The 15,733-nt window shown below is 45.9% G+C and overlaps 1 protein-coding gene across 3 annotated transcripts in view; it reads right to left on the bottom strand.

Moving 5' to 3' along the window:
• Window positions 1-389: 389 nt before the first annotated feature.
• Window positions 390-15,733, bottom strand: part of RCAN1 (regulator of calcineurin 1) — a 75,943-nt gene continuing 60,599 nt past the window's right edge. Inside the window, exons 2-5 of one of the 3 annotated variants that reach the window (XM_018555143.1) lie at window positions 11,704-11,709; window positions 7,496-7,669; window positions 4,895-5,054; window positions 390-811 (exon numbers count right to left, since the gene is read on the bottom strand). In XM_018555143.1, the coding sequence (XP_018410645.1) occupies window positions 633-811; window positions 4,895-5,054; window positions 7,496-7,669 (513 nt within the window). In that variant the 5' untranslated portion in view covers window positions 11,704-11,709 and the 3' untranslated portion in view covers window positions 390-632. Of the gene's footprint in view, window positions 812-4,894; window positions 5,055-7,495; window positions 7,670-11,703; window positions 11,710-15,182; window positions 15,296-15,733 lie in introns of those variants that run through there. The other 2 variants (XM_018555142.1, XM_018555141.1) reach the window with 2 other exon arrangements.

Genomic DNA, 15,733 nt, shown 5'->3' with positions numbered 1-15,733 from the left:
TCTTAGTGACCAAAACAAAAGTCAACAGTTCAGGCTTCCCCTTTTTTTTCCTCAGGGGGCTTAAAAATTCAGCACACGGTTCAGTAAGTCAAGTTTCCAGATGCAAATCACACAGTCAATGATTCCAGGGTTCAGAATTTCCAAAGTTTGAAAACAAATTAGAAACAAACGGTAAGCAGTTCACATGCAATATGATAAAAAAGGAAAAAAAATAGGTATATATTTCCCAAAAACTTATTTTTAAGATCAGAAGGTTGTAGTGGAAAGACGTACCGGAGACTATGTACATTAGGTGGAGTTATATAGACGACATACTAATATCTTCCGTGCTTCGGCCCTCCAGGCAAGGAGCCCTCAGGATTTCCTTATGCGCAGGTAAAGCAAAAATGGCTACACGGCTTCAAAAACAGTATCTGCTCTTCGCCTCTTTCCCACGATGAGGCCTTGGCCCGCCCAATATAAAACACGGCGACTGACTCATACAAAAACAAAGTAGGAGACACACCAGGACAGCTAAGTCGGGTATATAAACAGCCACTGTCGCCAATGTCCTAGGCTGCGTCCCACCATCTTCACGTTGTTTTGTGGAGCGAAATAGACGTCAAATCTCAAAGTTGGCTGTGGCTTCTCCTTCAGCTTAGATGCATGGGCATGTATTCTGGCCTCCTGGTCTGGATGATTTTTGGTTTGCCATTACGGCTGCCATCCTCGTCCTCCTCCACTTCAAGCTCGTTTTCGGGATCGCTCTCGCACACGTGGACCACCACACTGGGGGTTGTGTCTGTGGCTGCATGTAATTCGTATTGCTCCCCTGCAAGCAAAGAAACAAAATTATTTTTAGAAAATAACAGTTTTGAGTGTTGACTTAAAGAAGTTAAAGGAGAACTATGGGGTTAGGGCTTTTCAAATCTTAACTGAACATACTGAAGTTGCCATCGGCAACTGGATAACCCCCTCCCCCCCAATATTACTTAGTATGTCTGTATGTACAGCAAAACATTTTTGCGAGTCTGTTGCAAAGTTTCGGACCTGGAGATCCTGCTAGTAACAGAACTTCCTGTTTAAGGCTGACAACACTAAGCCACTGCCTTGCAATTAGTAGTAATGTTGTCAGCCTGCCATGTGCATTCCTTAAAGGAGAACTATGGAGTTGGGGCTTTTCCCCATAGTTCTCTTAAGGGTAACGGGAGGACACAAACTAGTGTCCTCCCGTCACCCAAAGCTCAGTATACCGCGAGCTACAGCTTACGGTATAGAGACGCCGCAGCCAGAACGGATCCCGACAATTATGTTTGGATCCACCCAGCTGCGTGAGTGACAGCTGGCTCTGCCTATCTAGAGGCAGAGCCAGCTGTGCCCGCCCCCTCCCCCGTCCGTTCTTCCAGTCAGCACTCGAGGATTGGACAGGGGAGGGGGGAATCCAGTCCCTCCCCTGTCACGGCTTTCTGCCGGCACAGAATCGAGAAGTGAGTGAGCGCCGGTATGTGTTCGCTCACTTCCCGGTCTACTGAGCCGACCTGTGACAGTTTCATTGTCACAGGTCGGCTCAGATTATGAGGCTGAGTGAAAATAACTCACCTCATAGTCCTCCTTTAAAATCAGCTTATATTCTTTTGGTTCCTTCCTCCCCTCCTCTAATTCTAATGAAATGTTAAAATAAATCCTTTCAGTATTCATTATATACCTTACTTTAGTCCCAGCAATGTCATCACTGAGACTCTGGGGTTCTCTATACAATGCAGGCAGGTCATGATTGGTAGTAGGGGCTGTACATTGCATCCTCAAAACTAACCGGCCTCACTAATCCTTCAGGAGCCCTCCGTCCTGATGGAAGCAGTGGGCTGGCTCTTGGGAAAAGTGATGCAGGTACCAAAATGCCCAGATTGGTGGATGCCAGTCTAGAAGTGGGCGTTCCCAAGCAGAATGCATATACATACAGACTGCACTTGGTGACAGCCATATGTGATGCTGAGCCTCTGTAAATGAAAGCACTGAAACACAAAGAATGAAAGGGACGGCCAAGGGAAAATCAGGCTGGGGAGGAAAGGATTAGATGATTCTGGATGTCCTCCAGCCAGGAAATGAGGTGGGCTCTATCTGAATCGCTGCAGCTTCGAATGCACATTGTGAGAAGCTCACAGTGTGCAGTGAAATCAAAGTAATCAATTTCAGTCCAGGAGAGGAGCCGGATTGAATTGAGCAAGTCTGAAGAAAAGGCCGGAGTTCAGCTTCTTTTGACATAAATGTACTTTAGGTGTTACTGTAGAACTAAAGCTCAAATATACAATTTAGTGTTTCATGAATAGGCCCCAAAAACATTTTACAATTTTGGATTAATTTACCGAAACCCGGATTCAACCCAGTTGTGGTAAATCTTTTACGCTGGCTCAGGGGCGTTCCTAGGTGTATTACCCTGAGCGCCCATCAGGTGACACCCCACTGAGACATCATACCGGTGCGCGTGACGTCATCATGCACGCCTTCCTGCTGGCGGCCATCTTGGTGATGGATGCCGGCAGAGAGAGGAGGGGACGTTTACCCGGCAGGATAAGGTTTGCCGCCGGGTCCCCTCCTCTCTCATGCAGTTGTCGGGCTCTCAGTCCATGACCGAGTGCCCGACTTTTCAGATAGGAGTGCAATGGGTTCATGGACCCTGACCACTTGTTCCACAAAAGACAGGATGGGTGCTGCGGTAGTCAACGGATGGGAACCGTTGCATACATAGGTAGAAACAGGGACACCGGCACTCCAAATACGCTTATGTATTGACGTGGGTGCAGACATGTCACATGTCTTTGCTTGGGGAAGGGGATCCTGCGAGACCCAGGAACGTTGCATCAGTGTGATATGATGCAGCGGCGTCAATAAATAGACGTATTTGAATTGCATTTGGAGTGCCGGTGTCCTTGTTTCTACCTTTTCAGAGAGGGTGACACCAAAAAGACTATCAATCATTTTGGTGTCACCCGCTGCGGGTCGCAACCCCTTTGTGAGGCCACTGAGCTGGCTATACATGTGGATTGCAGTAACACAGTTTACTGCATATTGCCACAATGTGAATTAACGCATGGTACCATGTAGGTTTGCATTGTGATGCTATTTATTTAGAAGGGCACCCTACCACACACACACACACACACACACACACACACACAGTAGCTGCTTACTCATCTGAACTACATCGCACCACATTGCATACACTGGGGGAATTTATCAAAACTGGGCAGACAAAATCTGGAGCAGATGTGCATGGCAACCAATCAGCTTCTCTCTTTCATTTTCAAATCTTAATGGAACAAACTGAAGAGAGAAGCTGATTGGTTGCCGTGTACATCTGCTCCCGTGTTGATAAAGTCCCTTTATTGTGCCTAGTTGAAAATGCTGTCGGTGCGATTTTTCTTGTGCTGTGCTGCAAAATGAATAGGCTGCTTCAAAGCAGCAGGCCTCAGCAAAAGAAAATGCTTGTGTAACACACACACACACACACGTGTGAAGGGGTCCCTAAGATGAAGCAGTAACAACCCCTTCACAGCTCACTGCCATGTTGTTCCGTCATGGGATATTTTTTTCCCCTCCAGCTTAATGTAGGAAAAATGTGCTACTGAGAATTAAAAATAAAACAAAATGATTTTGTCTGGAAAGAATGGAAACTTGGCCCCACGTGTGTTCTATAATCACATCAGCTATTTCTGGACCACTCGAGAGAAAATGTTCCCTTTCAGAGAATTCTCCTTTCCGCACACAGGGAAAATGAATGCTGACTGATAGGCTTATTTATGTGGAAACGCTGGGAAATAATTCCTTCTGATTTAAGGGGGAACCTCTCATGACAGGAATATGGTGACTGGGATTTGAGGGTGTCATCTTCATCCTTGCTTCACTGGAGTCACTGGGCTGTTTATTCCACAACCTCTCCTGCACACCTGAACAGTGAAACTGACTCAGGGCCCCAGAGCAACAAGGTACCAAGACTGACCTGGGACTCCAGAGCAACACGGGAGTGAATCTGACTTGAGGCCCCAGAGAAACACAGAAGTAATGCTGATTCTGAGCCTTGGAGCAACACAGGAGTGAAGCTAACTCTGAACTCCAGAGCCAATGCAGGAGTGAAGCTAATTCTGAACTCCAGAGCCAATGCAGGAGTGAAGCTGACTTTGAGTCCCAGAGATACACAGGCATTAAGCTCACTGAGGGCTCCAAAGCAACACAGTAGTGTAGCTAAGAGACCCTGAAGAACACAGGAGTAAAGCTGACTCTGAGCCCCAAAGCAACACAGGAGTGAAGCTGACTTTAAACCCGAGGTTGGACTCGATGGACTTATGTCTTTATTCAACCTCAAATACTATGTAACTATGTAAACCCCAGAGCAACACAGGAGTGAAGCTGACTTTGAGCCCCAGAGATACACAGACATTAACCTTCATTGAGGGCTCCAAAGCAACACAGGAGTGTAGCTAAGAGAACCTGAGGAACACAGGAGTGAAGCCGACTCTGAGCACTAGAGTAATACAGGAGTGAAGCTGACTCTGACCCCCACCCCGGAAAACAATACATGAATGAACCTGACTCTCAGCCCCAGAGCAACACAGGAGTGAAGCTGACTCTCAGCCCCAGAGCAACACAGGAGTGAAGCTGACTCCCAGCCCCAGAGCAACACAGGAGTGAAGCTGACTCCCAGCCCCAGAGCAACACAGGAGTGAAGCTGACTCTCAGCCCCAGAGCAACACAGGTGTGAAGCTAAGAGCACGTTAGCAACACAAGAGCGAGCTGACTCAGGGGCACTAGGACAATACTGATGTGAAGCTGCCCATGACTGGGACTGCTAAGCACACACAGACCTTGGGTGCTGCAATATGTCTTTAGATATAATGGAAGAAAAGAGAGCAATGCCTACCTGGGCCAAGCTTGGAAATGGCGTACAAGAGATCGTAATTCATAACTGGGGTGGCATCTTCTTCTTGCTTCCAGCCCACTGGAGGAGATGCAGGTGGTGAGATGAGAAACTGCTTCTCGGGTTTTGGAGGAGCCAGATGAGAACTGCCTATGTGTAAAGTCTGCACAAGGATAAGAAGAGAGAGTTAGAGTTCAGTTGGACTGAATAGGCACTTACAAAAGAATGGAAAGCATCATAAGGAGCCCTGTACTGAGAGACATATGTAGGTTCTGACTGCTGACCTTTCCTAAAAATGCTAGCTGCCTGGCAAGCTCTGGAAAAGCAAGGAGAGCCAGACAACTATAGAGCCTTCAGAAGGAGAGGTCAGCAATGCCAGCCCATCTACTTTACTAGGTGTACCAACCCGGTACCAGCTAGAGCTTCCTAGAAATCATCTCCTACAAGACCTTGTTGTGTCCATTCCCAGGGCCAGTGGTGGCATAAGGGGGAACTTGAAGAGCCGCGGGAGATTCAGCCAGCGCTAGAGGAAGCGAGGCGGCAGCGGAGGGAGCAGAGCCGCATAAGCCGATGCTTCCTCTATAGCGCCTGCTCCTGTCTCAGGCGGAGTGATCCCAAATGCACTCCGCCTGTGAGGAATCGATAGTGAAAGCGCTCGGCTCATTCTGGCCGACAGATTGTTATACATTTTAAAAAAAATAAGACCTACCCTGAAAATAAGAGCTAGTGTGTTTTTTTGAGTCAAAAAAAATATAAGACAGTGTCTCATTTTCGGGGGAACCACGGAATCAGATGTCTGGTCCCCCTCTGCTTACAGTGGTAAAATCCGCCAGCACCCTGCATCACTATAAAATGCAATAGTGACGCAGGGGCTGCTGGACTGAACCACAGCGTGCAGCGGGGGACTCGGCAGACAACGTTCATGGAAAGGTTGGATATGAGGATTCTTCTGGCTGCTGTAGCTCTTCAAGAATGACTATCAGGACAAGGTGAATGTAAATCTTTCATTGCAGGGAACTTTTTATTTAAAAACGTAAAAGGGTCACTTTAATATTATAAAAACTACAACATGAGACTCAGGATCACCCATTAAGTAGTACCATGTGGAGTGAGACTTCATAGTGGGAAAAGAGCCAGGAACTATGGGAAGATGAAGCTCCCCCCATAATCACTTTAAGTCGAAGGTGTAACTGTAGCCATAGCAAACCATGTGACATCTATGGGGCCCAGTACTGTCTGGCTACGTAGTGATTCCTGCAGATGGCAATACCAATTGGTAAATACGTTTGGATATACGGTAGAGCTTTGGTACCTCTAGAAGAATGTCGAGGAAGCAAACAGGATCCCTTAAAACACATTGGGGGGAATTTATCAAAACTGGAGCAGACAAAATCTGAAGCGGCTGTGCACGGCAACCAATCAGCTTCTCTCTTTCATTTTCAAATCTTAACTGAAAATACTGAAGTTGCCATGGGCAACTGCTCCAGTTTTGATAACCCCCCCAATATTACTTATTATGTCTGTATGTACAGCAAAACATTTTTGTGAATCTGTTGCAAAGTTTCGGACCTGGAGATGCTGCTAGTAACAGAACTTCCTGTTTAAGGCTTACAACACTAAGCCACTGCCTTGCAATTAGTAGTAATGTTGTCAGCCTGCCATGTACATTCCTTAAAGGAGAACTATGGGGTCGGGGCTTTTCCCCATAGTTCTCTTAAGGGTAACGGGAGGACACAAACTAGCGTCCTCCCGTCACCCAAAGCTCAGTATACTGAGACGCCGCAGCTGAAACGGATCACGACAATTATGTCTGGATCCACCCAGCTGCGTGACTGACAGCTGGCTCTGCCTATCTAGAGGCAGAGCCAACTGTAGCCACCCCCTCCCCCGTCCGTTCCACCAGTCAGCGCTGGAGGATCGGACAGGGTAGGGGGGAATCCAGTCCCTCCCCTGTCACGGCTCTCTGACGGCACAGGATCGAGAAGTGAGTGAGCGCCGGTATGTGTTCGCTCACTTCCCAATCTACTGAGCCGACCTGTGAAGGTCTCGTTGTCACAGGTCGGCTCAGATTATGAGGCTGAGTGAAAATCACTCACCTCATAGTTATCCTTTAAGTTGGTTTTTGCGCTGCAAATCTGGCCTGCAGAGGCAACCCAATAGCCAAATGAAAGGGTACACATGGCACTTGCAAGGAAGTGGCTTACCGATGTCAGCCTGACACAGGAAATGCTGTTACTGGTAAATTCTGTAGGTAAGGAACTGTGCAACAGATTTACAGGAACTGCTTTGCTTAAGAAAACTGCATGCAGTGAGGAATTATACCAAACATACCGAAATAGATTTTGGGTTTACATATTAATAGCCTTGCTATAGGGGCCCTTTGCACATTGTTATGTTGCTGCTTTTGGGTCAAATATTTATCACATATGGCACATTGGGGGTTTTTTTAGCGACAAAGGTTAACTCAGACTTTAAATACTCCCAAAGAATGATATTTACTAAACTGATTATTATGAAATGTTGCTCCTGGTTTTGGTCAGGGCTTGAGCCTCGGGATCAGTGCAGCCCTTTCCCACCAGCAGAGAAGAAACATGGAGGACATACCTGAGCAAAGTACAGCTTGATCTCCTTCCCCAGGAACTCCATCTTGTTCAGTTGGATCCTGGCCTCCGCAGCCAATAGCGGGCTACTGAAGTTGATTCTCACCCTCTTAAAGCTTTTGAAGTACTGGAAGGTGGCCTCTTTGTCAAACGTTCTGAACAGGGATTCAAACTTCATCTGAAAGAAAAAATAAGACATATGAAATAATTGCCTCGTCGCCCGTGTGATTCACGCGTAGCCAGAGAATGCATCATTTCTACATTATTCATTTATTACATTTATGAAAATGACAGTTTTTGGAACAAGCCGGGGAATGAAACATTGGCTGCAGTCGCCGGTCGGCCCACAATTTTGCGGTCCTTGACTTTTGTCGAGCCGGGCGGTGCCCTAAGGGCCACACACAACCTGAACATTGGCCAAGTCGGCGGGTCTTGGCTGAAATACGAGCAGTGGATGGCCAGCCTGAGGTGACCACATATGGAGTGAATTTCGGCCGGCCCTTGATGAACCAGACAATTCCCCTCTATAGGTGACCTTGGTCGGCAGCCTTCCAGCAGACGTGCTTTTATCTGAAAATGGAAGGAGCCGGGTGGAAAATTCTTCACCAAACATTCAGTGCTGGCAATCAGCTGCAGTCACTGTGTATGTATTCTTACAGAGGTGGGCCTGACTGTCAGAATACAAGAGCCACAGCCGGAGATTTGTCTATCCACATTGAACAGCTCAATCTGTTTTCCATTCAGCTGGCTTGTGTATGGGCAGCTGTAACTCAGCACATCAGGGTCCTCACATAACTATCATACCACTATTGGGTGGACTGGCCCTTTAATATAATGTATTATTGAGAGATGATATGAAAGACAACATATGACATGTGATGATATGAGACATGACATGCGATGATATGAAACATGACCTATGACATGAGATGAGACACGATATGAGAGTATATGAGACATGACATATGGCATGAGATGATATGAAACATGACCTATGACATGAGATGAGACATGACATGAGAGTATATGAGACATGACATATGGCATGAGATGATATGAGATATGACATGAAATTATATGAGGCATGACATGAAACATGTCATGATATAAGAGATGACATATGACATGAGATGATAGGAGACGTGACATATATCATGAGATGAGATGAAACATGACCTATTACATGAGATGAGACATGACATGATAGTATATGAGACATGACATATGACATGAGATGATATGAGACATGATATATGAGTCGATATGAGACATGAAATGAGATGGAATAAGACATTACATATACCGAGAGATGATATGAGACATGACATACTGTATGGCATGAGATAATGACATATGACATGAGATAGTATAAGACATAAACACGGATGATATAACAATGTCTTATGATACGTGATTACAGTACAGACCCCTGATGGGCTGCCACCATTGGCTGTATGTAATGTGATGTGAGATATAAGCCTCCTCCTCCCGTTCTCTGTACACTGATCACAAGCTGTCACCATATAAAGATTACAGATTAGGCGCCTAAACAGAACTTTATTTCAGGAGGTGATGACAAATTGCGCGGATCACACACCGGAACATTTTCCAATACGCCGTCTGTCATTTTCCTTCTGGAAAGAAAAACAGCTTCCTGTGTGGAAATAAACCTCAGAGAGAGGAGCGCAGAGTCCCCAGATGACGGCTCTGTCTGGAGCTGAGAGTGGATATTACCCGGATATTAAAGACACCCCGACACCAACTCCAGAAACAAAATCCGGTACATTAAATCCTTACTTGCAGCATTTTTCTTTCCGTGAATCAGTTGTTAATTCTCTTGCATTCTGCCTTTAAATTTGCTAGAAAATCTGACTAATCCAGAAAGAGTCAATAACCTAGCGCAGCCCCCTCCCTCCTTGAGGGGAGGGGCAGGACTTTGGGCCAATCAGGTGCCCCGCATTCACATGTGCTGACAAGAAACAAGCTGATAGGAGCAGAGAGACGACCTCATTGGTCTACTGCTAACCCTTCACTGTCCAATCACAGGGCAGGGGTCAGGAGGTGACCAATCTTGAACGCAGCAGAGAAAAGCCAGGCCCCCATATTGCCTGCGCTGTCTGGCAGGGCTGTGCAAATCTCCAGCCTGGACGGACAGAAATCAAAATCAATGGCAGGTAAGACAGCTTAACCACTTGAAGACCAGGTGTTTAGACCCCCTTCCTGGCCAGGCCATTTTTCAGTGTTCAGCTAAGAGCTCCGGGCCGGCACGGAAGTGGTTAAAAAGGACATTTCCACCTTTGTAAGTGATTTTGAGTTTTTGGTGGCAATGGGGAGGTGCAGGGGGGATGTACATGTGTGTGCATTCTTAGGAGTCACAGAGCTGTTTTTCATACTTTTATAGATTATTTCATAGGCTGTTTGCCTGGAGTTCCTCGATTAGAAATGACTGCGCCCCTTTTTGCAATGATGCTGTTCAGAATGGCGAAAGACCCCCCTGTAGTGTACAGGACCCCCACAGCATCCACAGATAACCCCCTCCCCGCCTCCCAGAGTGCACTGTGCTCAGTATTTTTCATTCATACCCAGTCAGGTTATTCAATGACTACACTCAGAATACTTCAGATCATTCAATCAGCGTTCCCCAAGTTTATTATATTGGGTTCCCCTTTAAAATATCCGGTAGAGCTGCCAGTTTAAGTGCCCGGCCCCCTATAGTGTTTGCTGCCATCGCTAATGCCACCTACATGCTCATCTATGGTTTATATAAGCAATCCATTACATTCATCAGTCGCTCGTCACATGGTCCCGAGAGGCTAAGAAACTGCGGTGTCTGAAGGCAGCGAGCCAAGGAAATATTTTCATGAGTTAGGCACACTCCTATGGCCACGTGCCACCATCTTTGCCACATTCTGGTGACCTTCGAGTATGTGACGAGAACATTCCTGGACCCCGTCTGATTTTTAACACAGGCAAGGCCCGAGGGGGATATATGATCAGCTACCCCGCTGAGCCTCAGGTGACCCTCAGCTGTGTTTCCGAGTCCTCATTCCCATCTCCGTGCTCTGCTAAATTACAAACACAGGCAGGACTGGAACTAATGTCGTCATTCACCCCGAGGCTGCTGGGACATGCCAAAGATAGCAACAAATGAGCGCCGGGTATTGTGCAGCTTAACATTTATTTCAAAGGTCTAGTTGTCCTTTAAACAACAATTAAGCTTCCTACTGCCACAACTATGACATCCGCGTTCCTTCCTCGGGCAATGCGCTCTCTCTCTCACCCCTAAGTAGTGGCAACACTTTGTAGAAAATTCAATATCATAACTTTTCCAGAGATTCCCAAATTCAGTGTCCCCACATCAACATTGAATAACGTCAGGATTGTCTAGAACAGCCTTTGTCAACCTTTTTAACATGGAGGAACCCTTAAAATATCTTTCAGGTCTCCGGGCACCCCTGCTAATAAATACTTTATGCCTACATAAGCTCATGGTACACAAGACCCATCTCCCAGCGTGGTAGAGGGGCTCATAGTTCTCAATGTGGTACAAGTACAGTGACGTCGCCATACTTGTAGCCTATCGTTTCCTTCAGCCACATAACCGAAGGTCCGGGGACCGGTACAGACAGGGGCTGGGGGAATAGTCTGCAAAAGTCTGTGCACTGCACCTACAATACACTTATCAAGGTTGCAATGCCTTGGCACCCCTTCTAATAATTACTATATACCTATGTAAGCTCATGGTACACGAGTCCCATCTGTCAGAGCAGTAGAGGGACTCAGTTCTCAATGGAGTACAAGTGCAGTGACATCACCATACTTGTAGTCCATAACTTCCTCCAGCCCCGCACCGAAGGTCTGTACCCCGGTATGGACAGAGGATGGGGGAGTAATCTGTAGGCGTCTATGCACGGCACCCACAATCCACTTATCAAGGTTGCAATGCTTTGCAGGAGGAACCCTTCAAATATCTCTCAGGTCTCAGGGCACCCCTTCTAATAATTACTATATACCTATGTAAGCTCATGGTACAAGGTTTAGATGCTATGCAGGCTCCAATGCACACAAAAAAATTAATACATTCACAATTTTATATTTTGCAATATGGCGGCATTTGTCATGTTGTTGCAAAAAGTATAAATATATTAAAGTGTATCTATATTATGTGGCAGTGAATGGCAATGCCATGGTGTCATTTGGCAATATAGTCACCCTGGACTCTCAGCCAGGGGGCTGAGCAGTAAGGATGGACTCGGGCTTGTTCGCAGCTCCACGTGCCGAGCCCGCCTGGAAGCTGATCGCGTGCAGCGCTAATCACAGGCACTGAGACATTTCCCGATCTCTGCAGCTGCGGACTGGGGACATGTCTCAGTACCTGTGATTGGCGCTGCGCGCTGTCAGCTTCCTGGCGGGCTGAGAACATGCCCAATCCATCCTTACTGAGCAGTTCCAGAAAGCACAAACATTTACAGGGAAAGAGCTGGCTTTGCAGTTCTTCCCAGGTTTTCCGGATTTGGCTTGGGTTCCTGGAACTGGGAGATTTCAAAGAGCATCGGGAGGGATGAAATCTCCATTCCTGGGTCCGGACTTTAGTAGTGACCGGCACCGAGTGGTTGTGCACCCGTGCACAGCCCTTATGAAGAGAATGCTGGTTCATGTTCAGGGTTCCACCTGGGAGACAGAGGAGGTCTCTGTGCAGGGGTCTGGAGGGTTCCACCCTGGAACTAGCCTGTGTGGCAACACACCTTTGTGGCGAGGACCAGCCTGTGCGTCTGTGAGAGAAACAGTTGGGACTAGTCTTGGAAACAAAGAGGACCAGAGGTCAAAGAGGCAAAACGCTGAAGGTAAAAGCCAAGAAGCTTTATCTGTGTTTTCGTTGCCAGTACTGTGGGTACTTGATGTTTGGAAACCCCTGCGAGGGAAAACCGCTGTGGACTTATTTTGACTTTGAATCAATAAACGTGGGCAAAGAAGCCCTTTAAAGAGAAGTAAGCAAGTAGAAGTGTCCTTAATGTGCTACCAATGGAAGCTACGGTATTCTCCGGACAATAGGACGCAGGGATTCTGTGACAGAAATGTTGTGACAGAAATTCTGTCACAGAAGCTGCAGTTAGTGACCGCTGAGACAGGTGGCGCTGTGATTACAGCGCCACGGTCTCAGTAATCACACAGGGCTCTATGGTGAGCTCCTATGGGAGACCGGGTCCCCCAGAGGAGCGGGCACCCAGAAAACCACGGCGGGGGGAGGGGGGGCGGACACGATTGCCGTTGCTCAATTCAATACAAGTGATCTAATTAGATCCCTTGTATTAAACGAGCAGCGGCTCCGACTGTACTTTCAGCTCTGCTTGTCAGGAGCAGGGCTAAATGTACAAAAAGAAAACTCGCCCGGCGCCCAAAACTGCATGTCCCGGGCGTCGGGCGATAGGTAGTCGCTCCATAAGACGCAGGCACATTTTCCCCCTCCTTTTGGGGGAAGAAAAGTGCGTCTTATGGAGCGAAAAATACGGTAATTCTCACCATTAATATAAAAACAAAACACAGTAAAGACTTGTAGGAATTTTCTTGGCCATTTCTACTATCTGCAGCTCCGGAATCAGTGTGAGGTCCTCAGATGATTTGACTTGGAACAACCGTATTATCGTACGTTGGAGATGACAAAAGAGCAACAATTGATCAGCAAAACCCAGACTCGCAGGAAGCGATTGTTGCGATGATGCCAATAACAACATTTTGTCTCCCGGTATAATGACAGAAAACAGAATATGAGGTCTGGCGGGCGGAGGAGAACAATTACATTTTACAAGGCAGATGTAGACGATCGCCGTCTGATTAATACGTTTTTCCCCCCTCCGCTGCTCAGAACAATATGGCCATAAATAAAAGAAACTGCCGCCGCTGACCACTTCCTACATTGGTTTCTGTTCACGTAAAAGAAAATGTAACACACAAAAGACGAAACTGAGGCAATCAGAAGTCCGGCGACTGCGCAGGATCACAAAGGCAAAATCATGCAAATCCTTTGAGGAAAAAAAAAAAAAAAAGAGAGCCGCTGTCCCACATCACAGAAATGTACCCAATTTTGATGGCGGGTCCCCCCATAAACCCCCCCAGCAGTCCATTTTTAAAAATGTACAGTATATAATTAAATCAGGCTGATAAAATAAAATACGTCTGTTATATTCCACCTTGTTAAGGATATTCACTTGAGCCACTATGAAGAGTACAAAGAAGAACCACGCTGGAGCTCTGCGGTCTGAAGCACATTTGAAATGCAAAGTAAGCAGATTTGGTATTAAAGCAAACTTAACCCTTTGATTACGTGCGGGTAGGCAAGCTCGGCACTCCAGCTGTGGTTAAACTACAAATCCCATAATGCCTCTGATAGTCATACCTGTAGCTGTCTGAGTCTTTGCAATGCCTCATGGGACTTCCAAATATGGAGGGCCAAAGTTGCCTACCCAGTACTAGAGGATGCTGCATGAATGTGACAACGCTCACTGAGCTGTACCTATAGCGGAGCAACATTGTCACCATAGGCTCCTCTCCTCTTTTTGGCGCTACAACCTCCTCCCCTCCCTTATCTCCAATACAATGTTCTGTAGTTCACAGAAGATAGCTGGGAAAACTTGATACCATTGCCTGAGATACCATTTCAGGACAGGATTATTTCTATCAGGATCAACAGGTATTATTCTGTACTTGCAGAAAATGTGCCTAGCCCGCAAGAAGAAAACAAATGCAGCCACCACATCTAAACCTGGATTCACACGTGACTGTTGGCGTCTTTGGTCATTTTATGTGCATTTTTCTCGTTTTTTTCGGGGCTTAAGCATTTTTGCTTTAACCAAAGGAAAGCGAGTTACTGGGAGGAGGTAATTCGGTATTAAATCGTGCAAAAAAAACACGTTACCCGTCTCCTGTGCGTTTTCTGAGCGTCGAGCGACAACACATCGCTCATATGTAAACGAGCACAATGGAACAACATGGAAATCTGCGTCGGGCATCGACGCGCCTCTGGAAACATGCTCAGGTATGAATGAGGGCTAAGGGCTGGTAAATGCCATATATATATTACATTTTTGTTCTTGAGTTTAAATACGCTTTAAAGCTGATACTAAAAACGTGGGGGGTGTTGCGATATTGGAACAAAACAGTATATATATATATATATACCCAAAATAAACAGTATACTAAAGTATTTATAATTAAAGACAGTATAATAAATTATATACCTAAAGACATACAAAACGATATACTAAAGAATATACCTAAAGACATATACTGAACACAATACTACAGTATTCTAAAATACTATATAAAACTAAAAAGGCATATACTGAACAGTATAATAAACTGTATACTAAAGTATATAAAACTAAAGACATATACTAAAGCATATCCCTAAAGACATATACTGAACAGTATAATAAACTGCATGCTAAAGTATCTAAAACTAAAGACATATACTAAAGTATCTAAAACTAAAGACATATACTAAAGTATCTAAAACTAAAGACATATACTAAAGTATCTAAAACTAAAGACATATACTAAAGTATATAAAACTAAAGACATATACTGAACAGTATAATAAAGCATTTAACTAAAAAGCAATACAAAGAAAACCATAAATGAACAAAGATAAAACTAATAAAAAAGAAAAAAGTCATCATCCGGGGCGATCGTACCCTGGCATCGCTGTGGTTGAAGATCTCGCTGTGCGGCACACAAGCCACCAGGGAAGAAAAGCTGTAGTTGAAGTTTCTGAAGTGCATGTTTGGTCGCCGGTCGCCCTGAGCGGAGTGGAAGTTCTGAGCCTGGAATGGGACTGCACAGAGCCAAGCATACAGTAAACTGTTTATAAGGGGGACTGATGGAACTCCTCCCAGTAAAACTTTTTACAGCTTGTCTCCTATGGGGCAGAACATTCCTGCACCGAGTCCTACATGCTCTGCAAGTGAAAGCCGGACGAGAGGACTAGCTGGAAAGGGCGTGACGTCACCCGTTGCTCCGCTTTCTGTATGCTAATTCAGTTTGCCTGTTTTTTTTTTTTCGTTTTGCTTTGCAGGATGGAAAAACAGCTGAGGTTTGCATAGCAGCTGCTTTATCAGGACCTTTGGCTGCATAGTTTCCACTGCTAGTAATTCCATTCAGCACTCAGACTTACATGCTCTCACCACTTGAGCTGAGCAGCCGGTCTTAAGATGGAAAATGTTAATGCACAAGGCCCGGACTGTAC

The sequence above is a fragment of the Nanorana parkeri genome, unplaced genomic scaffold (assembly GCF_000935625.1).
Source record: "Nanorana parkeri isolate BGI_ZX_2015 unplaced genomic scaffold, ASM93562v1 scaffold186, whole genome shotgun sequence".
Taxonomy (NCBI): Eukaryota; Metazoa; Chordata; class Amphibia; order Anura; family Dicroglossidae; genus Nanorana; species Nanorana parkeri.
Note: the sequence above shows the minus strand (reverse complement) of the source record. Positions and strands in the feature narration are given on the sequence as shown.